Source organism: Haliotis rubra, unplaced genomic scaffold (assembly GCF_003918875.1).
Source record: "Haliotis rubra isolate DU_JTF1 unplaced genomic scaffold, ASM391887v1 Scf950, whole genome shotgun sequence".
Taxonomy (NCBI): domain Eukaryota; kingdom Metazoa; phylum Mollusca; class Gastropoda; order Lepetellida; family Haliotidae; genus Haliotis; species Haliotis rubra.
The window spans coordinates 182,052-209,669 of record NW_025767691.1 but is presented as its reverse complement, the minus strand read 5'-3'; the positions used below and the strand labels follow the sequence as shown (position 1 = coordinate 209,669).

The 27,618-nt window shown below is 39.8% G+C and overlaps 2 protein-coding genes across 2 annotated transcripts in view; one reads left to right on the top strand and one right to left on the bottom strand.

Annotated features, from left to right (window-relative positions):
- LOC124264942 (PAT complex subunit CCDC47-like) overlaps positions 1-16,729 on the bottom strand; it is a 28,496-nt gene extending 11,767 nt beyond the window's left edge. The window contains exons 1-7 of the mRNA XM_046699722.1: positions 16,696-16,729; positions 9,806-9,946; positions 9,219-9,325; positions 8,014-8,133; positions 5,665-5,839; positions 5,055-5,239; positions 3,906-4,007 (exon numbers count right to left, since the gene is read on the bottom strand). Coding sequence (XP_046555678.1) covers positions 3,906-4,007; positions 5,055-5,239; positions 5,665-5,839; positions 8,014-8,133; positions 9,219-9,325; positions 9,806-9,946; positions 16,696-16,726 — 861 coding nt within the window. The 5' untranslated portion in view covers positions 16,727-16,729. The remainder of the gene's footprint in view (positions 1-3,905; positions 4,008-5,054; positions 5,240-5,664; positions 5,840-8,013; positions 8,134-9,218; positions 9,326-9,805; positions 9,947-16,695) is intronic.
- Positions 16,730-18,990: 2,261 nt separating this feature from the next.
- Positions 18,991-27,618, top strand: part of LOC124264944 (inositol 2-dehydrogenase-like) — a 33,442-nt gene continuing 24,814 nt past the window's right edge. The window contains exon 1 of the mRNA XM_046699724.1: positions 18,991-19,128. The gene's annotated coding sequence lies outside the window, so the exon portion shown is untranslated. The remainder of the gene's footprint in view (positions 19,129-27,618) is intronic.

Here is a 27,618-nt window from a genome sequence, read left to right as displayed (position 1 = left end):
GCTTGCTAGCAGACTCTCCAGTCTTCCCGCCACTAAACAGAACACATGGGTACCTGTAAGGATCCCTTTCGTTCATTCGTTATAGTCATTCCAACGGGTGAGCAATCGAAAGATCGGTGCCCAGTGTGGAAGGCTGGGTAAGGGGTGGAAGTTCGATATGAGCAATCACGTGGAAAGCAATATCGATCTTAAAGTGGTAGGTATCTGGTAGGCGAATATGGTCATGATCAGTATAAAATACTGTCAATGTCGGGTCAGTGGGTATCGCATGGATGTACCCTACCTTTCTACCAGAGCTCACCACCACAAGTAAAGCCATCTTCCATGTCAACAAGTGAAGTGAGAGAGACGATGTACTTGAAAAGTCAAGGCCAGACAGACAATTGAGAATAATTGGCAATTTCAAGGTGGGCTTGGTCGCCGCCGAGGCGGTCAAACTCTGTTCATGCCAGCTACGTAGCGTTGTACGAGAGGGTGCTGTCTAGGCAGAGCACCATCGAACGAGGTGTGAAACGTGGAAATAGCCATGGGGTACCTGGGAATGGTGGAGGTCATAAGGCTCTCAACCCAAACGAGGTTATAGTAACTCCCAATATCCGAACTAAATCCGCAGAATATGGATTCTGAAATCCCCCTATCTGCACACCAGCGCACACCACCGATCAACACACTGACGGCTGTCCATCTGACTGCGTGAGATTGACAATTCGGCACGGTTTCGAAAGAGTGACCAACACTGATCGTGAGGTTCCCAGACTCAACTGTTATTCTAAAACCGCGATGAGCCAGTTGCCTAGGTACGGGTGACAATAATAAACCTCAATTTGGTAAACACCCTTGGCGCCGTAATGTAGCCTAAGGGGAGCACACAAAACTGGTAGCACGTCCCGTCGAAGAACAGAAGGTAAATCTTGAAATCAGGGTGCAATAGACAAGGACGTACGCGACCTCGAGGTCGATTGACGTGCGCCAATCCTCTGTCTCGACAGATGAGATCACTGAGTGGGGTGTCTCCATCTTGAAGGACAGTACCTCTTTTAACTTGTTCAGTTCTCAGATGAGAATGGGTCTGAACATTCTGTTCTTAATGGCAACAAGAAAATAAATGGAGTCAAACCCTCCATTTTCCTGACCATTGGAAACCACCGCGATGGTTGCCTTGCCCAGTAGAGACCGGATCTCGGCACGGAGTATTTTCGCCGTCTTCCGGGAAGCTGACACTGGTGTGTCACACTTCTACCGAGGTTTGTAGCAGTATACAGTAAACCCCTGCAGTAGGCAACATAATGTTTGCCGCTGCCTGGGCACCTGAGGGATTAACAAGAAGCTCGACAGACTTCCGTATTCCTCGAAACAGTCCCAGGTGCCATAGGCCCATAGTCGCACTCATCATTTGGCTGGCACAGCTACAATGCAGTCCCTAGCCAGATGAGAGTTGACCTCCGTCAGATGCCATCCAGAGTCGCCGATGAAAAATCACCAGCACTCTTTCCCCTTTCCACCAGCTCCCTCAGCAGAGCTGAGAGATGCGCCGAGTGGAACATACAGCTCGTTGAGCTGTTAAGGAGAAACAACGGCAGACTGACAGTAGAGTGTGAGGCCTTGTCCCGGATGCCTTGCTGGAAGCAGGCTTCCCTCCGGGAGGTGAACTCTAACGGTTCAGGTATTCGACACAGACAACACCTGAGGCAACACAGCCGCGATTCTATCTTGCACTTGTCTCAGGAACGAACCTACTCAGTGTTAAGTTCAAAGTAGCGAAAAGAGCTGAAGCTCAAATCGACCTGTCCACTGTACGAGTCTGAACCCCGGTTCCGAGGCACATGGCAGTAGCCTGATAAATCAGGGTATCCCAAGCACTCAGACAGACCTCGGAGCGTCGAGGTGACCGACACACCCGGCACACTCGATAGCTTCTTGGTCAAGGCGTCGATAGACATCAGACTGAGACCTGAACTACCGGCGCCGGGAAACTGCGCCCTACCGGTGCCGAAGCCCGGTTTGGTGCTACTCACGGGGTTCAGAGCATCCGCGGAGCCAAAGTTCGGCGGTTCTAGACCGATCCCGAGATACGTAGGATTAGCCTGATAAATCAGGGTTCCCCCAGTACTGTCTCCAAAAGCGCACTGAGCATATAGTCAAACATAGCCTATAGCGCTATATAAATACCCATACATATACATATATAATATATATATAAGTGCTCGGGTCGGCGGTTTGAGTTCGAACCCCGATCCCAAAACACCTGGGAGTAGCCTGACAATGCAGGGTTCCCCTGGTGTACACGGGTAGACCTTGGTGCGTCAAGGTGATCGGTAGCTCCGTCACACTCAACAGCCCCAAAACAAACACAACCATCCTGTGGCGGTAGTGTGCATGGCACAACACACAGGGCTTAAACTGCAACAAACAGAACCGCGCCAGTGTTACTAGCAAGAACTGTGAAGCAGCAAACATATAAACACAAGTAAATAGCAATAAATAAAACGCACGGGCGATATTTAAATGCTACAAGCTACAACCATTTAAATACTAAACATACAATGCAAAGCAGAAAAAAGGCTAGCCGCACCTGCGTGTACATACTAGTGAGTAAAGTGGAGTGATACGAAACGAACACTATCAAAATTACTCAAAAACGACTTACCACAAATTCGCTGAAAAGAGAGAGAATTTAGGCAAGCCTACCATATAATATGCAAACATAATATATGAACTCCCTACAACAAGCTACCAAGAACCATATAATATGCAAACATAATATATGAACTCCCTACTACAAGGTACCAAGAAGCAAGGAAACCTTGATCACGCAGTCCGCCATTTTGCCTGCCATCAAGGCTGGAAAACAGAGAACCAACGGCAAAGTTACAACAAAAGATGAATGAGAATATGAACATATGAAGTCCATCTAACGCCTGTGCGTAAAGAAAGGAACCATACATACAGATTGAGACTCTTTTACACTCATCGTATCGATAGAGCAAACTCGATAAGAAACCATGCACGTCTATTCAACAGAACGACAGCATGAAAAGTGAGGTACAAGGTAGACAGCGAGAGTTACCTGCTCTTGGCTGTAGGGGTCTGGTGGGGCCCTGTAGGGGTGGTCTCACAAAACAAGTTTTTGTTTTGTAAATATTTTATTGAAAAATATAGTTACAACTGTCGTAGGATTTAAAATGGACATTTTAATGCTTATATGTACCCCAAGGATGACTTCTTCAGAAAAAGAATCCAAACACACATCTTGTCTGTGTATTTGATATTTCCCTGAGATCCACCTTGTTATGTATTTGATAAACTCCAGCTATTTTGTGTATGATATATCCCTGAAAACCACTCTGTTTCACAAATCCTCGAGCCCACATTGAAAGTGTGTTTCATAAATCGCTGTGGCCTACTGTGTTTGTGTGTTGATACACGATGTGTACATATATTTGATAAACAGAGTGTGCTACCACTGTTTTCCATATTTGGGAAAGTACTGAAACCCCTACTCCCTTCCCTTAAATAACGAAGTTTGGGCATTTCATAAATCTGAGTCAACCACAATTCTTGTGAATTAAAGAATCCCTTACACTCATAATGTTCATATATTAAATAAATCCCTGAGAGCTTTAGGCTAATTGTAGTGTGTGAGTGAGTTTAGTTTTACGCTGCCCTCAGCATCATTCCATCTATGTGGCAGCGGTCTGTAAATAAGCAAGTCTGGACCAGACAATCCAGTGATCAAAAGCATGAGCATCGATCTACGCAATAGGGATACAATGACAAGCATCAACCCAGTCAGCGAGCCTGACCACCCGATTCCTTTAGTCGCCTCTTACGACAAGCATGGGTTACTGAAGATCAATTCTAACCCGGATATTCATAGGTATGCTATTTGTAGATTACCAACTCACCAAGTCCTGCATATCTTTGTGCAGTTTGGTTGCAACCTTCTTGTGCGCGATGCAGAACACGAACTTGTCCATGATGGCTTTCTCCATGTCCACAGTGACAACCTGCAACACAGGACCGCTTAACATCAGAGGACAACAAGAACAATTCAGATCTCATTCCCTAGCTCACTTCGACAGTATGGTACAACTGATGTGGTAAAAGTAAGTCAGTGTTAGACTTTCAGGAAAATCAGGGGTGGAAATAACTTTAAAATTGCTAAAGTACTCTGGTACAGTGGCACATGTAAAATCACTTGCCCTGATAATTCTTCCACTATACCGGATGATTTTCTTGTTGATTTTTTAAATAAACAACATAATTAACATTGGAAAGTCAACTGGACACCGGTACAGTGTGATATACAAATTTGCTAGCCCGACAGAAAAGACCACTGGACTCGGATGCGGGCAATGGGTTATTTCCACCCCTGAAAATATCATAATAAAAAGCAGGTTTCTGACAACATTTTTAGTTGAGATCCAACATGGATTATCTCCCCCTCATGAATACAGAATTTGTAGTGAAATTGCAGCAAAGCTTCTTGGTATTCTGCAAATAGTTCTCTCCCTTTGACAGCTCTCCTGGTGCATACACATGACATGTGTGAAGATCATGTTTTTTTCTACACTGACAGTCATGCAGGATGATGTCAATGCAAATAGGTTGTCAAACTGTCCACCTCTTAGCAAGGGTTTTGCACAAGACTGCAATTCTGCCATCTGTTTAAGGTGGCAGTGCGTACACACATTGGCTTTGCCCTTTGTAATCGAAATGACTGACCACACTGCCATCTTGGAGACACTGATGTTGTGGTGGAAGTAAACCACTAGGAATGTAAACGCATAAGGGAGATAACTGAGAATTAAGGTACCACCTTCACAGACTTGCATTATGGAATTACGCAAACATTTTGAAGGTGTTTGGCAAGTATATGAGCTATTTGAAACCACCAGATATACCAAATTCTGTGACACATACCATGAAATCAATGAACCTCAAGAAATCTATATACTCATAATATTGCAGATCCTTACTTTTTAGTCTTTCAGTCCCTTCAACTTTGACAGAATGGTGTTTGACTCAATAACACATGGTGCCCGAAGACTTACCACCTGGTCCGACGCCGGCTTGAAGAGACGCAGGAGGCAGTTGATGAGGTCCTGGCGTTTTAGCAGCTTCAGCTCCACCAACATCCCCTCCACACAGCTGCGACCGCTGCACCACAGAGCGTACACATTCTCAGAATCCTTCATCAGGATGCCTGATGTTACTTCTTTGGCTGAGCCATCATCACCTGGAATCAGAGGAGCACAGAGATCCAGACACATGACCAACACAGTCGGTGCTCCTGGCAATGTGCCAAATAGTTTCCAAATTTTGCTAGCCAGTCAGGCTAGCTATGCCTGAAAGTTACCAGCCCACAAAATAATTCACTAGCCTGAAATTTGAATGTAGACATGCGTTTCATCATTAAGCTGCTAATATGATGAACGTTTTTATCAGACCATAATCTTGCATGATTTAAAAGTGTATTATACCTCATAAGTCAATGATATATTTACAAAATGACCTCATGAAATTAACTGGTCCGACTGGATTTTTACTAGCCACAGGCTGGTAGGCCAGTGGCTATTTTGCACACCAACTTACCAACTATAACAAAGTTAGACAATATCTATGTCGCCCCAGTAATCAGGTACAGAGTTTAAAGAAACTAACCAACAATGGCAAAGTTGGACTCCAATATCTCTCGATGTGACCCCAGCCAACACTGAGCCAGTTTTCCATTCTTGGTCTTGCCTGCCAGGAAGTTGAGGAAGTACACACCGAGGCCTGCTATCATCAGCATTTCCAGGTAGAAGCTGTCCCAGTTGGTGCGGAGATGAAGAGGAACCTGGACAAGATAGATCAGGTTCATTAAACTCTCAACATGCTCAGGGTGCAACATTTACCCCGTTACAGATACCTCCACAATAGCCTTCATTAGTAATGCTTGAGTTACTAGTTTACAACTGACCCTGCTATGACTAATTACATTTAACCCATAGAAACTGTCTCTGATTGGTATAGCTTATGGCGGTACACATCACTAAACATTGTTCCAGCAATATGTCCATGTCTCAACCAGACAATCCAGTGATTGATTACAAGCTGTGATGACACCAGCGGTGGTCCGATTAATTGAAATAATCGAAGATTGGTCGTAGTTACTAAACGACCAAGCAATCGATCATAATTTCTCATAATCGAACACAAACAATTCTGGGACACTTGTTTTCATTAACAATATTTTTCACATGGTTGGTTCTGTCTGTTACATTTCGTAAGCACTGCAATCTCGTTTCAAGTCATGATTGAATTTATCTTAAAGGTCACATGCAACCAAAAAATCAAACATAATTAAAACACAATTATCACTTATTCATGACATATAATATACATTGCTGGTTATGAAAAAACATATAAACAAAATTATAAGCGTACAATCGCAAATCAAAAGTGCAATATTGTGTACTTGGGTTTACTTCCCAAGAAACGAAGCAGCCGGGATACCGAACCCAGTCAGAGCGGGTGGGTGTGCACTCAAGTGTAACGGCTGGTTCATTTGCAGATGCCGTCACGGGTCATTGTGTGTGTATATATAGAGATGTTAGGTTTTGTAAATACATGCTCATTTTTTGTGTAAAACATTTTGCAATCAACAGACATCATAACATGTCATGTGTTCAAGTATCACACCTGTCTGTCTGTGTAATTACATAATGTGACAGAGACCGAACTCGGGCCATAAATCAATGCATTTTGTTTATGGTGTATAGCCTGATTGGTGTTAAGTTCAAATTGCATGTGGTCAGTGATAGCAGCTGTGTATTGAATATTGTCATTAGCAGACAGGCAGGCAGGCACACAGGTGTCAATAAAACAAGACATTGAGTTTTGTCTGTGACAACGACATATCTATATCACAGTTAGAAATTCTGTCGACGCTAAATAATGACATTGCTTTTTAAGTATCGAACTGAGAAAGTGACTCGGTAAGAAGAGCGTGTGGTGAAATAGACAAATGAAATTATATAAACAGTTAATTTACTGTCATAACATATAAAAGCTCAGCCTGTGAGATATCAACAAAACATTAGAAAAATAGCTCACACCAAAGCCTTCACCGAGTATTCACCCGACAACCCGCTTCCAAGCTGCGCGAACCTATTTACTTGCACACGTGCTATGAGCGCAGCCCAGCTGTTGAAACCCGTTTTCCCCAGAAAAATCTGGGGAAAATTAGTGAAACGTTTGAACTCTGATTTCGAGCGGTTTTTTTCATCGCGTTATTTTTCAACTTTATAAGTTGAATTTGCATTTTTGACGATTTGTTTCGGTATGTCCATACCGAAAGGTATCAGAATCTGCAAAGTTGTGTTTTACGTTGCATGTGACCTTTAAAGATTCCAAGAAATTTATGTTCCCAACATACTAGTCATGCTTTAAAGATGTGAAATTTTGCCAAAAAAAACCCCAAAGAACTACGTTTTTTTCCGTATTTTTATGTGCATTAACAAATTTCATAAATGACGCAACCAATTATTTTCGATGATTGATCGGTAGTAATGAACCAATCATCAGTTATGAGATTTGAACCAATTCCCAACACTAGATGACACTCAACTATGTCTCCAGGGTGCTGTTGTACAAAAGCACTTTTGTCTTACAACTTTCATAAGTCTATTTTAAGGTATGGGGGTTAGCTTATCCTTAGAGCCAAGATCGCTTTGTATGACGGTTCCTAGACCTGACCATTGAGCCTACTAAATCACCTCTAAATATCAGCCTATGTTACTGAGCACTTTTCCTAAGCAGGCCCCGTTTCACAAAGCTATCGCAGCACTATGACTGTCGTAAGTCAGATTGCTACGAGAAAAGTTATAAGATCTTAGGCTTACGAGAGCTTTGTGAAACGGGGCCCTATAAGTTCTGTAATGGCTCCATCTCACCGAGATCAGCAATGCAAATGGCCCTGCCAATGCAAATATCTACTGCAGGTCATCACTTCCGAATGTACTATCTCACCTTGGCCATTTCCAGATCAGGAAGCTTGTCCTGGGATTTTCCCTTGGTGGAGCCTCTCTCCTTGTCAAAACCTTCAAACTCTTCTTCATCCTGAAGATGTTCAAACTCATCATCTTCAGTCTGTAACAGCAAAAGGAATTTGTGAACATGACACAGTTGGCCCTTACCATGTATAAATCCATTAATCTAGCTCCACGCTTAATCATCTTCTGGTATTTTGCATATCTCCATAAGACTGGCCCTGACCATGTACAAATCATCAGCCTAGCACTGCACTATCCTTTCCTCTAAAACATGGCATATCTCCATAAGACTGGCCCTGACCATGTACAAAACATCAGTCTAGCTCTACACTATCCTTTCCTATAATGCGTGGCATAACTCTATAAGACTGGCCCTGACCATGTACAAAGCATCAGTCTAGCTCTACACTAGACTATCCTCTAATGTGTGGCATATCTCTATAAGACTGGCCCTGACCATGTACAAAACATCAGTCTAGCTCTACACTAGACTATCCTCTAATGTGTGGCATATTTCTAGAAGACTGACCCTGACCATGTACAAAACGTCATTATAGCTCTACACTAGACTATCCTCTAATGTGTGGCATATTTCTAGAAGACTGGCCCTGACCATGTACAAAACGTCATTATAGCTCTACACTAGACAATCCTCTAATGTGTGGCATATTTCTAGAAGACTGGCCCTGACCATGTACAAAACGTCATTATAGCTCTACACTAGACAATCCTCTAATGTGTGGCATATTTCTAGAAGACTGGCCCTGACCATGTACAAAACATCAGTCTAGCTCTACACTAGACAATCCTCTAATGTGTGGCATATTTCTAGAAGACTGGCCCTGACCATGTACAAAAGCATCAGCCTAGCTCTACACTAGACTATCCTCTAATGTGTGGCATAACTCTATAAGACTGGCCCTGACCATGTACAAAACATCAGTCTAGCTCTACACTATCTAGACTATCCTCTAATGTGTGGCATATTTCTAGAAGACTGGCCCTGACCATGTACAAAGCATCAGTCTAGCTCTACACTAGACTATCCTCTAATGTGTGGCATATTTCTAGAAGACTGGCCCTGACCATGTACAAAGCATCAGTCTAGCTCTACACTAGACTATCCTCTAATGTGTGGCATATTTCTAGAAGACCTTACCATTGACTGATACGAACACGTACCTCTACAACAACTTCATCTTCCTCTTCTTCGGGTTCTTCTCCAGTGATGTCTCGCTGTTGAACCTTCTTCTCCACTATAGGCTCTTGCTCTACCACAGGTTCTTCTTCTGTAAAGGGTAGAAAAAGAGCTCAATGCAACAAGAGTGTTTGTGTGTATGTGTGGCGGGGGCTGAAGGGGTTGAGGGATAGAGGAAAACCATTTAATACGATACATAGAGTTTAAATTAAACATTGGGTCACGTTTTAGCCACACCATGACGACAACACACAAGAGCGTGTAAAGCAGGGTTTGGGCCAAGTTAATATTCAGGCACAATGACTGAATGCGATCCAAAATGTTATGAAGTTATTCTCAAACTTGTTAATGACATTGAAGAAAATTCTCTCACAGGTTGATGAGATCATGAAAATGTCACAATCTGACATATCTCTATTAAAACTGCTGTCAAAGTATTGAAACATCTAATCTGACATACAACACAGAAATGTGGATGTGTTTCTTACAACACAACATGTGAATTGAGATTTAATGACCTCTGCTACTTTTAAAGGATGGTGTAGATGTCGAGTCTGAAATACAAAGGTACCTTCATCTTCAAATTCTTCAAACTCTGCAAATTCATTATCATCAATATCAGCATCATGGGGTTGCCTAGCAACGCAGAGTGCCACAACAGATGACAGGAACAACAGAATCAGTATCCTTTTCCCAGTCATGGTCGACGTATCTAAAAATGCAAATAAATGCATGCGTCTTAAACATGTATCCAAGGTAACAAGACTCATGCAGTGATGGATCTTAACCATGCCCTTGTGACATTGGCAAACAGAAATAAATAAAACACCCCCGTAGATGTCATCCCCAGGGGCCCAAAGCCTAAAAAAATATCTCCATTAACATAAATGATTTGGATTGTTGTATAATCCTGCACTCAGCTATATTCTAGCTACTATTCTGTAAACAATCGAGTCTGGATCAGACAATCCAGTGACCAACAGCATAAGCATCAATCTACGCAATTGGGAACCGATGACACGTGTCAACCAAGTCAGTGAGCCTGACCACCCGATCCAGTTAGTCGACTCTTACAACAAGAATGGGTTGGTGCAGTACAATTCTCACCTGGATCTTCACAGGTCTAGTTTTTGAGTATAAAGTGTTCCTGTACTACTAACCCTCACTGACAAAAGCCTTCGAAACACAGATTATTTACAGCTTTTATCAATGAAGTGTGTGGTACTTCAGTGTTGAAAAACCCTGCCCTTTTTGATATTATTTCTTTGTTCTATATATTCTCCAAGAGTTTACTCAGTATGTATATTTATATATCTTTGCAAAATGTATGTATCCTGGGCCTAAATTACTGAATAAATATGTATGTCTGCCAGAGACTTTGTTAAAAAAGATTTCATACAGAGAAAACATGCTTTAGTTTTGTGCCCCGATTCTTAAAACAATAGCCCAAATTTCATCTAATCATTTTATCACAGATCATAAAAACAGTGTCAGAAAGCAAGAGAGAGAGAAAGAATGGCTTCATGTTGCTTTTAACAATACCCCAACAATATCATGGCGAGGGACACCAGAAATGGGCTTCACACATTTCACTTGTGTTGGGAATTGAACCCGAGTCTTCAGCATTATGACTGACTGACTGAGTTTAGTTTTACGCAGCTTTTAGCAATATTCCAGCAATATCACGGCGGGGGACACCAGAAATGGGCTTAACACATTGTGCCCATGTGGGGAGATCGAACGCTTTAACCACTAGGCTACCCCACCGCCCCTTCAGCATTATGAGTAAATGCCTCAACCACTAGGCTACCCCACTGTCAGCAGGTGAATGCTGACCACAATCTGAGTGAGTGAGTGAGTGAGTACTTTATAGTTAAAATCGAGGAATTAAAGAACAAACATGGCAAGTAATCACTTAAGTTGAAATATTTAAATATATTCAACAAAAAAAACCCTCAATACATCTTGAACATTTAGCCTAAAGATAATGTGGTGAGGGTCTGATTTCAAAATAACCTTTACAGTAGTAATGTATGGCATGGATATATTCCATGTTGCGTACCTCATTTAGATAGACAAAATCGTTTCAAGTGTAAACACTATCAGAAACAATTGCAAATATTCATTTCTAGTGACCATGAATAATGAAATGAATTCATGAGGGAATACAGTTCGATTCACTGAGTGCATTCCAACAGGGCTAATGAACATACTCTGAAAATCGAAAAAAGAGATATCTGAAATAGTGAAAGTAACTGAGGAGAAATTGACTCCACTATCATTATTTTCACCAAAATGAGTTGCAGTGACCAATTTGAGTTAGTGAGTTTAGTTTTATACCGCTTTTAGCAATATTCCAGCAATATCACAACGAGGGACACCAGAAATGGGCTTCACACATTGTACCCATGTGGGGAAATGAACCTGGCATGACGAGGGAAAGCTTTAACCACTAGGCTACCCCACTCCCCTGTGACCAATTTGAATTTATCACAATGAATGTTCGCTTCATTGTAACTACTGACACATAGAACTGACTAAGGTGAAATGTCAGTGTGAACAGATGGAATTGATGCATGTAGGTGACTGTGAACAAAAGGTGATTGTATCAGAACTGCAGTAAGAGAAATCAATAACTAATCAACAAAACATTATGAATTTTGTTGATGAATACCATATGTTACTTAATATAGGGTTGTAGTAACTTGGTGCATGCATTGTATTTATTGTATCAGTTCGCACATGTGTTGTGTTGTCGTGTTGGAAAAATTCAGCATGTTGAAGTTTTAACCGCAATCAGCACTATTCTTGTCAGAAAAAAGCAGTGCAAACAAAATATGTTAAAGACCTGCTGTCATGAAAGAGTGAGTGAGTTTAGTTTTACACCCCACACAGCAATATTCCAGCTATATGGCGGCGGTCTGTAAATAATTGAGTCTGGACCAGACAATCCAATGATCAACAGCATGAGCATCGATCTGCGCAACTGGGAACTGATGTCATGTGTCAACCAAGCCAGCGAGCCTGACCACCCGATCCCGTTAGACGCCTCTTACGACAAGCATGTGTTACTGAAGATCTATATTCGAACCTGTACCTTTATGGGTACTGTCATGAAGGATTAACAAGGCAAGAAGGAATAAATACTTGTCTCAGCTCAACATGGTTTATATTTGGGGGCTTTTCGAAAGGAAAAAATGATAATAGTTAGCAACAGGGGTAAAAACATTATACCCTTTTATACTAAAAAAAGCCTAAGATGTATAGTACAGTTGACATTATGACATGATTAAACAACAAAAAAGACACCCTCAATCACTTTTTAATGCAAAATTTAAAAAACACCAATGCCTTTATTTTAAAACCCACTAGTTCGGTACTAGGCTGTTACATAGAAATGAGATTGGTTAGTATGGTTTTACGCCACTTTTAGCAATATTCCAGCAATATCACGACGGGGAAACCAGAAATGGGCTTCAAACATTCTGCCCATGTGGAGAATCAAACCTAGGTGAACGAGGTCGTCCGGGGGTGGCAGTGAAGTAAAGCCACTCTACCCACTAGGCTACATAGATATGAGAACCCACTGTCCCCCATAGAAATGAGAACAACACACATTTTCAGGTGATGGCATGTTACCACTTGAAGACACATGTTCAGTTGATGGCAAGTTCCTGAAGCAAGAAAAATATGGCACGGTTTATGACTTTGCTCTGGAAACGAACTGTGTCAGATGTCAAATTCCCACATCCCATGCAAACTGTTAGGGTGACACATATTAAAAACCCTATTGACGTAAATATATATGAACAAATAAGTACTTTAGTACTAGTGGGCAGCAACTACACTACATTACATATCATATTTGCAGTAATGAATTTCAGGTAATAAAAGCAACACTTTTCAGTCAATCTGCATATAATAAAACAATTAAAACTCTCTTCATGTCATCAAGGTTTCATACACATAGGTTAATGACTCCAAGTTCATGACTTTATTTCTGGGTTGAAGCACCCAGGTGACCTGACAAAGACTGTCCAAATTAACACACCTGCCTCTGAGGGTCTCATTGATATACAGCAGTCAGCTTTTTCTGAAGACTGAGGTAATTATTTATATAACATTGGGTTATATACCCAGGTCTCTTGTGGTGGGTCTATCAACATGACAAAATATTATGTAATATGCACATGGCAACCCAGTAAGAGAGGAATGGTCAGTTGCAAAAAACACTGATCAAAGGAACAACTGGGAACATGTTGATTAATGAATCACTGCCATCTTACACTGTGGAACTGTCAAAAGTATGTCCATATATATAGGATATATGTAGGTTTACTAAGGTGATCCGGTGATGTGCGGGCTTGAAATTGGGACTACCCCACTCAGACACATTATACAAGGACCAACAAGTACCATATTTTAACGTCTTTTGGTATGACGCGGTCGGGGATCGAACCCGCGACCTTCCGCTCTCCGGGCGGACGCTCTAACCACTACACCACGGAGGCGGTCAGGTTTACTAAGAAAACCATTCACAATTTATGGCTAGGGGATGATGATTTTTCTGGAGAAGCATGTACAATGTGAATGACCCCACCAAAATTTTATGTACAAAGTAAATGACCCCCACCACCTCCCCCCACCCCCAATGCATGTTATGTACAAAAACAATGATTACTCCCCAGGACATTTGTACAAAATTGATGACCCCCACCCCACCCTCCCCAGAACAAAATGGGCGTCCCCCTTAAAATCATCAACACCCTCCTAGCCATAAATTATGGACAGTCCCTAAACCAGATAGAATACATCCACATATAAATGATAATGTCTGTATTAGTCATTGTTATTGAACCCAACTGTGGACATCATAAACATGGTGGTCATATGTGCTATTTGAGTTTATCATGACACCCATGTTACAGTATGTGAGACACCTCTAGGTCTAGGCATCTGACTTTGTGTGACTCTGAGGGTGTGGATTCGAATCCCGGATGGGACTCAACCCAAAAAAGTACTAGAATCTGTACTCTACTAAGAAAGTGCAATCACAAATATAACATATGTTACATTTGACCACTTTCTAAAATAGCATTGTGTATTTCATTGTATCTCATGTCATCAGTTAAAAGATGAACATAATATAATATCACAAAACACACATTATTTTGGAATATTATATTGTTACAAAAACACACGACAACAAACAAGTTTCCTTGTACGGCTTCATTTGTATGAGATATTGTTTTGTTGATATTTATGGACATATTTGCATGTCATTATCATTCTGTCGCTGTAGCAATATGTGAGATGCTTCAACTCTCACTGGTCAACTTGCTGTGAATGTCAAATACACCCACCAATAGCAATTAGGTCTTCCAAACACCAATGGTTATTACCCTCAATATTGGAAGATACTATTTTCCATCCAATGAGAGTTTCAGAAAAAAAATTATCTGATCATTGCATTAAATGTTTTAGTATAATATTAAGTGATGGACATAGTACTGGGTATCCGTTATCCAAATCATCTGTAAGCATGGTAAAGTGAGTGAGTTTAGTTTTACACCCCATATAGCAATATTCCAGCCATATGGCTGTGGTCTGCAGGGGTGGAAATAACCCATTGCCTGACGCCCGAGACCAGTGTTTTTTTCTGTCGGGCAAGCAAATTTGTATATCACACTGTACCGGTGTCCAGTTGATGATTCCAAAGTTAATTATGTTGTTTATTTTAAAAAATCAACAAGAAAACAGTCAGTATAGTGGAAAAATTATCAGGGCAAGTGATTTTACATGTGCCACTGTACCGGAGTACACTAGCAATTTTAAAGTTATTTCCACCCCTGGTCTGTAAATAAACGAGTCTGGACCAGACAATCCAGGGATCAACAGCATGAACATCGATCTATGCAATTGGGATACGATGACATGTGTCAACCCAGTCACCTCTTACCACCCGATAATCGCCTCTTACGACAAGCATGGGTTACTGAAGAAAAGTGAAGATCAATTTTAACCCGGCATGGGTGTAAACATGGTAAAGGAAATGAGTATAGAGCTGATTTCGATTTCCAGTTTAGTTCATGAGAAAAGAACTTTTACAGACAGCCTAAGCCGAACAGAACAGAAAATACATTCTAAGATGCTTCGGTGAAAGAGCCAGAGCGCCGACAGTACTTTATCAGACGATAATGTACACTTTTTGTGTACAAAATAATTCATCTCAAGTCTCACATATTATTGACAAAACATGTTATCACCATTCGTTGACCTGAATTTCGCTGAATGTTTATTTTGCCAAGCATATTTTGATGTTGAATGATAGTCACTGTTTCAAGTTGTTCATACACTAATCAAAAATACAGTTCAACTGCAGTTCTTTATCTTTTGTTAGAATTCTAGCATGTCAAAAAAACACACTTTCAGTCTGTTGATCTGACATTTGAAATTGAATTTCCTGGGAAAAGTCCCTTATGACACCCAAAACAAACACGAAGCCAGTTCTTGCTAACGAACCCCCTTAACCTGTATACCGGTACTGAAACTTGACATTTTGATGAAATATCAGACTATACGAGAGACCTTTATCAGTTGAACACTTCCAGTACACACACAAAACATGCGAGATAACTTATGAACACTTTGTAAATAGATTTACAGAATAAATTGCAATGACCCAAACTTGAAGATACTTCTTCTCGCATCCAGGGACTTACCATGGGCTGTTTGTGTTATGTAAGGATAACCCAAGGGATGGCAGAGTTTCTTTTATCAGCTGTTTACGGCCTGTGCCTGGGGGTATTTTTGTATTATCCTTATTTAGGCTTGAAGTTGTTATGGTTATATGCATCCACACACACACACATATACATCGATTAATTAATATCAATATTATAGTCACATCTAAAATAATGTTGAAGGTGACAAATTCTTTAGAGCGCTCTATCTCTGTTGCATGACCGGTATCAAAACACCCCTGCTCCATAATAATAGCATTTTGCTAGTTACTAGGTCATCGATACGCAAACCCAGTACTTTATCAATAGAAGCGAATATTACATGGGAGAAACCAAGGCAGCCATAGGGTGTGGCCCAGAAGAACGGGATAATACGTAGTCTTAGGCTTACACTTACAGGTGAAAATGACACGCGTCTCAATCACAGCCCCCTCCATGTTCTCGAATCAAATACATACAGATACATGTATTGATATTCTTCAAACATGCTTTTAAATTACGTTGCGTTTGCATTCCACACAACATGATCGTATAGTAAAACACATTCGTTTATCACACGAAAACAGGTGACGCAGTTACCGGCGAAGCCATGTACTGCGCAGCTTCAGTCGCTGACTTTACACCAAATACACAGTACGTATATTACACGTCTAAGTACGTCGTATGTCGAGTCATGTGATTGTTCTACATAAATTTACTTAACGAAAGAGCACCATACGTGAGAAAATATAGCTTCTATTCCAACGCATACCCTTACCTCACGATTTCCGATCTTCTCCTTGAAGAGTTCTTGGTCGGTAGTAAAATTTGGATTACACTGAAAAGAAGAATCCTATGTATTTGTATTGTGGAAGAGGAAACGGAATATGATTCAAGTATATTATCGCCAGATCTTTGAGTTCAAGGGATATGTATCATGGATATCATGAAATTCAAAATATTATTTTGCATGAGCTCGAAAAAGTGGTGTAAGTATAGTCACATTGTTGAAGCTACTTATATTTTTTTCCACTACATTTGCACAGCTAAGTCGACAACCCGTTGAAGCGCTACGTAAATAAACTGGCCCTGTCTTGATTAAGTAGAAAGTTCGCGTGTATTTTTTAAACGGATGAGTGACAAGCTTGGTTAGATTACACGCCAGTGCTTATCAAAGCCAAGATAACAATTAAAGTATGCTCTGGTCGTATGAAGCCAATCACTCTCCTACCCGGAGAGTGATTGTGTTAATACCAGAGACCATATACCGGTATATGGTCTCTGGTTATTACAAAATATAATGAAAAAAAGGCACAGAAAATATGTTTGAACTTATCCAAAGGGACAAACTCAAGTATTATATGAAGAAACAAAAAATATAGCATTCTTAAATGAGTGAGTGAGTTAAAATTTTACATCGCATCCATATTGCAGGCATATATGAGAAAAAGTTAGTATTCAGTAATTGTTTGTTGACAAAGAACAATAAAACAGTAGGATAAAAGTCATAGTTCAATTATAAAACAAACCACGTCAGTATTAAACAACAGAAGATTTAGGATAAATTAAACTAGGCTATAGACCACTAGCAATCAAAGCTGGACCTCCTTACTGGGCATCATAGGGACTTACGGCGCCTTTACTTCCTGCATGACGTCACAGCAGGATTTACGCCATCACTCTGGTCCCTAGTGGTTGTATGTAACACTAACCAATAGTGAAAAACAAAATATTAACTATGAATTAAAACCTTAGTTGATGTTATATACTTTGGTTTAGATGGACTCACATGCCTCGTCCACGGTGACAATGGTTTTACAGTATTTTTAACAACCTGATTTGCAACGCCGTCAATAATGCATTCTTAAATGATAATCGCAGAGAGTTGCATGCCTTTCAGTCATCCTTTCACACATTCTGATGACTGACTGACTGACTGAGTTTGGTTTTACGCCGCTTTTAGCAATATTCCAGCAACATCACGGCGGGGGACACCAGAAATGGGCTTCACTCGTACCCATGTGGGGATTCGAACCCGGGTCTTCGGCGTGACGAGCCAACACTTTAACCACTAGGCTACCCCACCGCCCCCATTCTGATGAATCTGATTATTGAGAACATTTATACTATTAACCTTTGCTCAGATGATCTGTACTAATCTTTGAATAAATATAAATAATGAAATGTATAAATCATATGCTGTTGTATCACATGGATGTTGTAGCACGTGGGTAATAAAACATTATTAAAAAAGATAAGTAAAGGGAAAAACAACGAAAGAAAAAAAGAGAATTTGTTTGTTTTTTTGTTCGACCCGTGAAGATCCGGGTTAGAATTGATCTTCAGAAACCCATGCTTGTCGAAAGAGGCGATTTACGGGATCGAGTGAACAGGATCGCTAACTTGGTTGACAAACGACAGACCGCAGTGATATAGCTGGAATATTGCTGAATGCAGCGTAAAACTAAACTCGCTCATTATTCTTTTTTTTTTTCTCACAGTCTGTTAATGGTTGAGTGAGTGAGTGAATTTAGTTTCACGCCGCTGTTAGCAATATTCCAGCAATATCACGGCGGGGGACATCAGAAATGGGCTTCACATATTGTACCCATGTGAGGAATCGAACCCGAGTCTTCGGCGTGACGAGTGAACGCTTTAACCACTAGGCTACCCGACCGCCACGTTAATGGTTGAGGCTGGATTTGAGAAACACATTTAAAAAATACGACTGTGCTTATTATGCACTATCATACAGGAAAATGAATGAATGATTTTGCAGGAGCTAAGTCATAGACTGCAAACAATATCGCATTTTATATAACACTTACATCACATTTTGAAATGAACTTTGTCATTTCACGTGGTGATAGGTTGGAGTAAAGAGGCCTTAATTTCGCACGTCAGCATTAATCTACTCTGGAAATAGACATATGGAACTATTTTGATACCAGCGAGTATTAATATCTCTTAAAAACTACGCTTTTCAGTAGGGCATGGTTTCCCCGATACCGGCTAGTTAGACCGGATCCCTGGGTGTGCTGCGGAAGCGCTTACTGCTGGTGTGTTCCACTAACCTCAGTGGAGCGCCAGCGCAGTATACCCCGGGAACCAGACCAGCCTGTGTGAATGGTGGAGTCCGTCACTGGTTAGCCGTCTCTGCACAGATACCGAGGTAGGTTTCTATGGACTGAACTTCCGTAAGCTACTATCGCTACATGATTAAACATGTAATCGAGGTAGATAATCCGTAATCCTTTGACACCCAGTTTTTAGCGATTTAATTCGCCCAAGTATGTTTGTATAATGATAAAAAAGGTAGGTGGAGCTGTATGCTGTTTGTATTCTTTATTCTAACTAGTATATCAAATTCAGAGCGCGTTATCCCAAATAAATGATTTTTTTCATTCATTGTTAACATGTATTTTCACGACGGGTGGTAACAGAAGATGTCAACTGAGAATGTGTTTCAGACATTACATCTGCGTGTGATTCCTTGGGTCAGGCGTACATTACTGATAAGACAGTGCATGTGAGAGTGTGTGGGTTTGTTTTCAAATATTTTTTGGATCGAAACATAACCAAAATGTATACAATTTTGTCAAACGAGAATCTAAACAACCCTTTGATATCAATGAATTGTTACACTAACAGAACGTACCGGCAACCAATATTTAAAGGAGAAGTTTCGAATTGTCTCCCCTGATAAAGGTCAACGTGACATTTCGAGGGACCGTCTCAACCCATTTCTAATGGATCAAACTAGACGACTTTGACAAACGTGTCCTTAAATATTATTCGTCGATTGCACAGATCAAATGAACCTATTTCATTAAAAAAAATGAAGAAAGTACTTAGGATGACCACACTATTAATGTGTAACATATGTTATTTTTGGGATTACACTTTCTCAGTGAAGTACATATTTTAGTTCTTTTGAGTACAATCGACAGGTCAACGTGACATTTCGAGGGTCCGTCTCAATCCATTTCAAATGGATCGAACTGGATGACTTTGACAAAGGTTTCCTTAAAGACTTTATTCGTCGATTGCACAGATCAAATAAACCTATTTCATTCAGAAAATTGAATTCTCAACGAAACTGCACAATTCAGAGATGACAGTGCAGAAAAACAAAATCACGTCAGTCCAAGAAAACTATTTTTTCCAAAACTACAACTTGTGAATGAACAGTTTATTCATATCTGAAATTCAAAAAGAATGTATACTCAGTAAAACATGTTTCACACTGCTGACGTCACATGAGACCTATTCCAAAAACACAATTGACGGAACCACGCATACCACATTTATAGTGTATCAAAGATTAATATCAGAAAGTTGAAAACAAAACGTTCCCTTGCACGAAAACGCCATGGAATCACAAAAATTGGAATGAATATATTTTGGCTAAAACACTTTTACCACCTTACAGTTCTACAGCGTGACGTATATTACGTTGTAACTTACGTTCTTGTTAAATCCAAAGACTGAATTTTTATTAAACGGAATTATTATTTTTAACAGTTAAGATCCTTCGCACCAGATATGTAATCAAAAGAGAAGTGAAACGTATTCTGGAAACATGGCCTGACAGTCGTGCAACATTGAGATATCTACAAGCAACAGTTACACAATGAGACATTGGGATAAAACATTTGTTTACTTTTGGATCTATCCTTATTTAGAGTAAGTTAAAGAACAATCTGTATAGTTGACAAAACGTACATTTCAATTTCATCAACATATTAAATCGTTTTATCATCTTAATTAATAATTCCGTAAGAAATATATATACCTTTAGCCATTTACATTAGGGTGAAAAAGTGGCATGGTCAACAATGGAATCCTTAGAATGAGTATTGCTCTGACATTCAGAGACATTCAGAGACATTGCAGACATTCAAACGAGTACTAACACGTGATTTTTGGGTATTTGGGGGGTTTCCCATGTAACGCCATGGACCATTCTAGTTGTCAATCAAACATAAAATACAAAACGTAAATTACATTTTGTTTGTCTGAAGTGATCATCAGGGTTCTGCAGTTGTGTTTCTGCGTTGATACTGTAATAAACTATAGAACGAAATGTTGTTTCAAAGTAACCATAACGCTTTGCGGCAACGTTACAATATCACCACCGTCACGTATGATTACTTTCTTTAAAATCGGTCTTTAAAACGAACATTAATGGTTCAACTAACCTGTATATTTGGTAGACATAACATGCTTGCTATCTAAACTATATCATTTCATGCTGTAAATAACACCTTTTTTTATATTGTAATGAGTGAGTTGAGTTTTACGCCGCACTCATTTCTATATTGTAGCAGTATCTAGGTTTTAATTGTGGGTAATACGATCTGACATAACGTAAATTGCACGCGTGCTGTCGACAATTGTTTATTGCTTACGTTGCAATTGTGTACGTTTTCACATGCGTGTTTGATTGGTTATTTTCATAAACAATTCCTGATTGCTTTCAAAACTTAACTACATTCGACTCGTGGTAGCGGTGGTCATCTTAGAGGCAGCTTTTATTGACGGGTACGTCACTCACCGACACCAGAAAAACCGCACCCCCTACACATGTATGTCAATCCATGCTAAGCATTTGTTCAAATGATTTGTTAGTTTTCTTGGTTTCGTGATTCCTATACTTTACTTGTTATCATTAATGTATTTAAAGAAAGTGCTTTTGGTTTCATGAATCGCACCCTGCAAGTTCGACGACTGCAATTGTCCACTTTAATTGAGAAAGACTGCACATGAACCTATTTCATTCAGAAAAATAAAAATGACCATGATATTAATGTGAGTGGTACACTATTAACGTGTAACACATGTTATATTTGGGATTACACTTTCTTAGTAAAGTACATATTCTAGTACTGATGTTGGGTTGAGTCCCATCCGGGATTAGAACCCACACCTAATTGCCAGCACACAAAATCAGCCGCCTACCCCGCTCAGCCACCGCGGCCTCCGCTGGAAGTCGGACAACTGGTAGTCTAGACAGCGGACTATGTGTACCCCTCTGATAAGTGTGAATTGGCACGGCTTCCACGGCCGAAAGCTATGAATACACAATGCCATTTACGAAGAAAGTGTAATCCCAAATATAACATATGTTACATTTGACCACTTTCTAAATGGCATTGTGTATCAACTATTAATGTGTTAGGCACACTATCTGCAAAACCCTTTTGAAATGGAGCGGTGGGTAGCCTTTGGGACTTTATGGCTGGTGTGTGTGTGTGTGTGTGTGTTGTGTGTGTGTGTGTTGAGGATTTTAAGGGGAGTCACCCATTATGTTCTCAGTAGGCAGGTGGTCATCAAGTTTGTACACTTATACAAGGGGGTCGGCATTGGTTTTGTACATGACATTATGAACGGTCCCTAATGGTACAAATACAAACGTCTAAATAACCAAACGCTGACACGTTGCGAGTGAGGGAATCTCATTTCTAGGAGAGCCAGGTATAACACAGCTATCAATGAAAGAAAGGGAACAGGGATGTGTTCTTTGTTTGTTGTCTAACGCAGCACTCTATTCAAACTGTATGACGACGGTCTGTAAATATTCACGTCTGGACCAGACAATCCAGTGATAAACATCATGGACATAGAGAATACTACGCTCGGTCTCATTACATACGAATTATACGAAACTCGTGTCCCTCCTATGGTATCTGACCGAGTGAAAGCGAGGTCAGATACCATAGGAAGGCCACGAGTTTCGTATAATTCGTATGTAATGAGACCGAGTGTGGTATTTTATTTATTACCCACGTCTTACATGCATTAAATTGACAAAATAACCCCTGGATGCCACAGGGACATATATGTCCTTCCCCTTCAACCCTCAATTTGAAGTCCAATAAAAATCAAAATATCCCACGCACACAAATACACTTCACAGTTTCGAATTCTGCGGGTAATTTCCTGTTTCTTGATACCATCCAGTATTATTTTAGACAAAGCTCAAGTGCTGAAAATGACCTTTTAAAATAGGCTTCATCGAAAATGGCGACATTTTTGACACAGTATGAAATTGCGATTCACAGCGTTATTTGCTGTATGTTTTGAAATGTGAAAATCGGATAATTCCTGGGAGTATTGAATTTAAAAAATAACCTATTCATGATCACTGATATCAGTTTTACATGAAATCGCTAATTATAATTCTGAAACGTTGCCGATGAATCTAGAATCGGTTGGGATGTTTTCGAAAATGCACTTACACGAACACCGTAGAGCGCTTTCCGCCATATTGGATAGTGTTTACAAAATCACGTTTCGCGAAGGCCGGTATTGAGACGCCTATTACATCACGTATATTTCATATTCAGCTTCGAAAAATGCATCACTGAATTCCCCATACATTTTAGAATCAATTTGAAACTGGTCTGTGTCACCAATAATAACTGTCTAGATAAAATGAGACGAAACATATTGGGTGTGAAAACGAACGCTGTGCTTGAAAGACTGCGTTTGTGTGAAATGTAAACAAAGACAAATTCCGATTTTACACTGCGTAGCATTTTCTGAAGTTTTTCAACATTCATCCGTCTATTCATTGCTTGCAATGGCTCTATACCTTTAGAATATACATGGAAAGAGTATCGTAGCAAGAAATAGGAAATTATAAATAGATACAATGCAATGATTTGATAATTCATAAGAAATTGTCAAAGTTTCCGCGCAGCGTGACGCCATGACTGACGCCAAATCACGCAGAACAACAACGGTAATTATCTGCATTTCTGTCCTTTTCTCTTACGAATAGTGAAAACGATAAAAAACATATAACAATACACAGATAGTCAGAATCATTCTGATTACTTACATCTCATATTTATGTACAAACGATCCCTGAATCAGTGGAAGGGTCCTCGCAAAATCCTGTGCACCCTTGTCAGCAAAGCCGCCATTTTGTAAGAAATCGGTCAGCGGTAGTGATGTCATACGTCAACATTGTTCTACATATTAGGCAATTTCTTTGAGGTGAAGGTCGGTCGAACAAGAGTAAACACAATCGCCATATCCTTCCGATTACACTGTCAGTATTATGATGTATATTTTGCGGATAGTTCGGATGCTTTTTCATGAAACTGACTTCAGTATCTACATTTAGCCTTGTTCAATATCATATCATACGTGCATATGGGGTTTACGGTGTTTTATTCTTTGAAAGTTTTTGATTGTTTGAATCATATTTACATAAAAAAATTGACATATTTATTGCACCATATTCTAAACCTTTACACAAGTGTTAGAAGATCAAACGTAGCCATAACTGCATCTACTTTAGTTCCTATGATGTACAATATTCAATTTATTTGGACTAATATTGCAATTTCATATGAACAGGTTAATGAACGGTGATATAATTCAACCTTATATGCAAAACTGATAATATTAATGACAATGGTTTATATATGGTATGAAATGTATATGCACACATATTTAAAGGAATTGTCTTGTTCATTGCATAATTTTGTGTCGTTTTATAGACAAAAGAATGTTGCATATAGATCGGCAAGGTGCGCGTTTGTGGGAAACGTTTTATGATTCTCTATCATTGTTTTCGATAATATATTCAATTCATATTTGATTAAATAATATTGTGATGACAGGATATCAAACTCTAACTACTTATAGGAAAATTGTAGAAAAATATATATACCATCTCATGTGTTAATTCGGACAAATCTTATATCCATATTTTAATATATAGTTCCATATATAAAAAGCTATCCTTATGCATCTTTCATTGCATACGTATGAAGAGAAATAGCTTCATAATCATAAACAAACAAAATTCTTATCCCAAACAAAATATTCGGGTGTTGGGAAATATTATTTTTATTTACGTTAAATTGATGCCAAACAGGTGCGCGTGTTTTTCACAATAAGATACGCTGTCAAACCGTCTAATTGTTGATATATTCAGGACACTATTTAAATGGAAAAATCAGTCATTTTATGTTTTGTCTAAAGAGTGTAAAATTCTGACATAGAAGTCTAGACCTTTGATACAATTAATGGAAATTAGGTGAGATATATACTAATCAGCATACCAATGTCGTCTTTTTCTGACGTCGCAAAATGCATAAAACAAGCGATGACGTCAACTAAAATGTTGTATTATTTTCAGCAATGTCGTTACATTTGAAGATATGACTAGTACTCTGGTAATAACGATGCAAAATTAGTCAAATTACATCTACACAAACGGGAGAATATGGGAATCTAAGAACTAACTTATATATCGGATAGGGCCATTCAAATCGCTATTACGTGCTTTCACATGTGATACGTTGTCATCTTTTCTTATAAATTGTGAAACTACCAAAGTGCATCCGTTCACATTGGGGAACTTTGAATTGGAATAGTGTGGTTCACCATGAATATAAAATAACGAAAATATAGCGTCCGTATCCACAACAAATTCTCTCCAAGTGATCTGAGTTACATTGACCTAGTGTTACGCATAACGGAGTTATCCCCCCCTTATCATTATACGTGTATGACCTCTCTGTCGTCGTTTGACGTCATAGAAGAAAATACATTTTTGACATTTATTGCGAGTCATTTTTAATGTTGAGCGTATAACGTTATGCACAAGCACATAAACCCAATTCATATACACTTATGTCGTTCAGATATCAGGCTGTATTTTCTTCGCTCACACTTTCCGTAAAGATGTCCCATTAAAAAATTCGTAGCACAGTGCTTTTATCGGTGCGCGATAAAAAGCGGAGAAATTTACTGCTTTTTAACGCATAACAAAAATTTGGACAACATTTAGCAAGGTCTATTTCTCAAACCGCCAAGGTAGTTGCACTTATATTTTTACCAACGGATAGGAAATTTGATATTCTACATTTCTGTGTAATTTTATAGCCTTACGTAGATCGAGGACCACGCGAGAGCAATTCTCGCACAACGTTCACTTTTCAAAGCGTATGAAAATGTGCGCCTGAAAAAAAACTCGGCACCCATTGGGATACGATATCATAAGTCAGCGAGCCTGACCACCCGATCACGTTAGTCGCCTCTTACGACAAGCATGGGTTTCTGAAGACCAATTCTAACCCGGATCTTCACGTGTGAATTAACCTTATCAAAGACCTAAGATACCCATTGGGAAAGTGGAGGGACTTGTCGCATTGCATGGTGGATCACATCTAGAATTTGATCTGGTAGTTAGATCGAAAACAAATGATGGCTGTCTCTTCACGGAATGCGGTAGAAGACAGCTGATTCCAGCAATGTCTGACCAATCTGTTGGTTGGTTTGTTGTTTAACGCCGCACTCAGCAATATTCCAGCTATATGGCGGCGGTCTGTACATACTCTGGACCAGACAATCCAGTGATCAGCATCATGAGCATCGATCTACGCAACTGGGATACGATGACATGTGTCAACCAAGTCAGCGAGCCTGACCACCCGATCCCGTTAGTCGCCTCTTACAACATCCATGGATTACTGAAGAGCAATTCTAACCCATTGACCAATCTGACTTTGTAATGAATCCCATCTCCCTCCCCTTGCCATAGTTATATATAGATCCAGGGAGATATGACCAACATCAGCATCAAGGAAAGATGATACACCACATCACGGTGATCTTAACACATTTGATCTTATTTGGGGACACAACAAGTATAAAGGAAGAAAAATTATAATGTTTATTTCAAGCTGAAAGAGGTTAAAGGGATAGTCGACGGAAAATGGCGCGCTTTGTGACAGAATGTTTCGACCGTGTTGAGATAATTGAGTAACAATATTGGCAGAAAGGGTGAGTGAGTATGGTTTTACGCCGCTTTTAGCAATATTCCAACAATATCACGGCGGGGGACACCAGAAATGGGCTTCACACATGGTACAATCGAACCCGGATCTTCAGCGTGACGAGCGAACACTTTAACCACTAGGCTACCCAACCGCCCCACTGTCGGAAAGACGACCTCCAAAGCACAACAGTACAATCAGTCGTCATATATTTGGATACGGATGAGGTCGATACAGACGTTGAATGTACAATATCTGATGACAGTGTTTCCGTCTAGATGAACAGGATTAAGGTGAGTGGCATGCTTCAGCGCCTTTCCTTTCAACACTGATAGGGTCATGAACCAGTAGCTCCAGAAACTCCAGCATATCATGCAGTAATGTTAAATGTTAGAAATGTGTATTGCCGCCCGAATGATTTTGTCGTGCACGCAGGCAACATGTTAAAAAGCCACCCCTATCCAGACACGCGGTTAAATATCACTATTTTGCTGTGATTAATAAGATGTTGCTTAACTATTAGTAAAGTACGCATGACCCAAGGTCGTGCACACAGACAGAACTTTTGAAATGAATCAGATACTCAACCATCTGTTGTTATAATACCCCCCCCCCCCCTCACTAATAAAACCCTCGAAAAAAACAAACAATTCTAAATCAAAACAACAAACACAACGCACCCCCCTAATAAACATCCAAACAAACACCCCCCCCCAATAAATTAAATTAATAAAAAATGAAAAATAAAATAACAATAATAAAAGATGAGATTACGCGGTATTATCACCATTTCAAAGAGATTAATATGATTATGATAAGAGCAGAGATTATAATGCTTTCATTTAATGTCCGGTCGGTCCTAT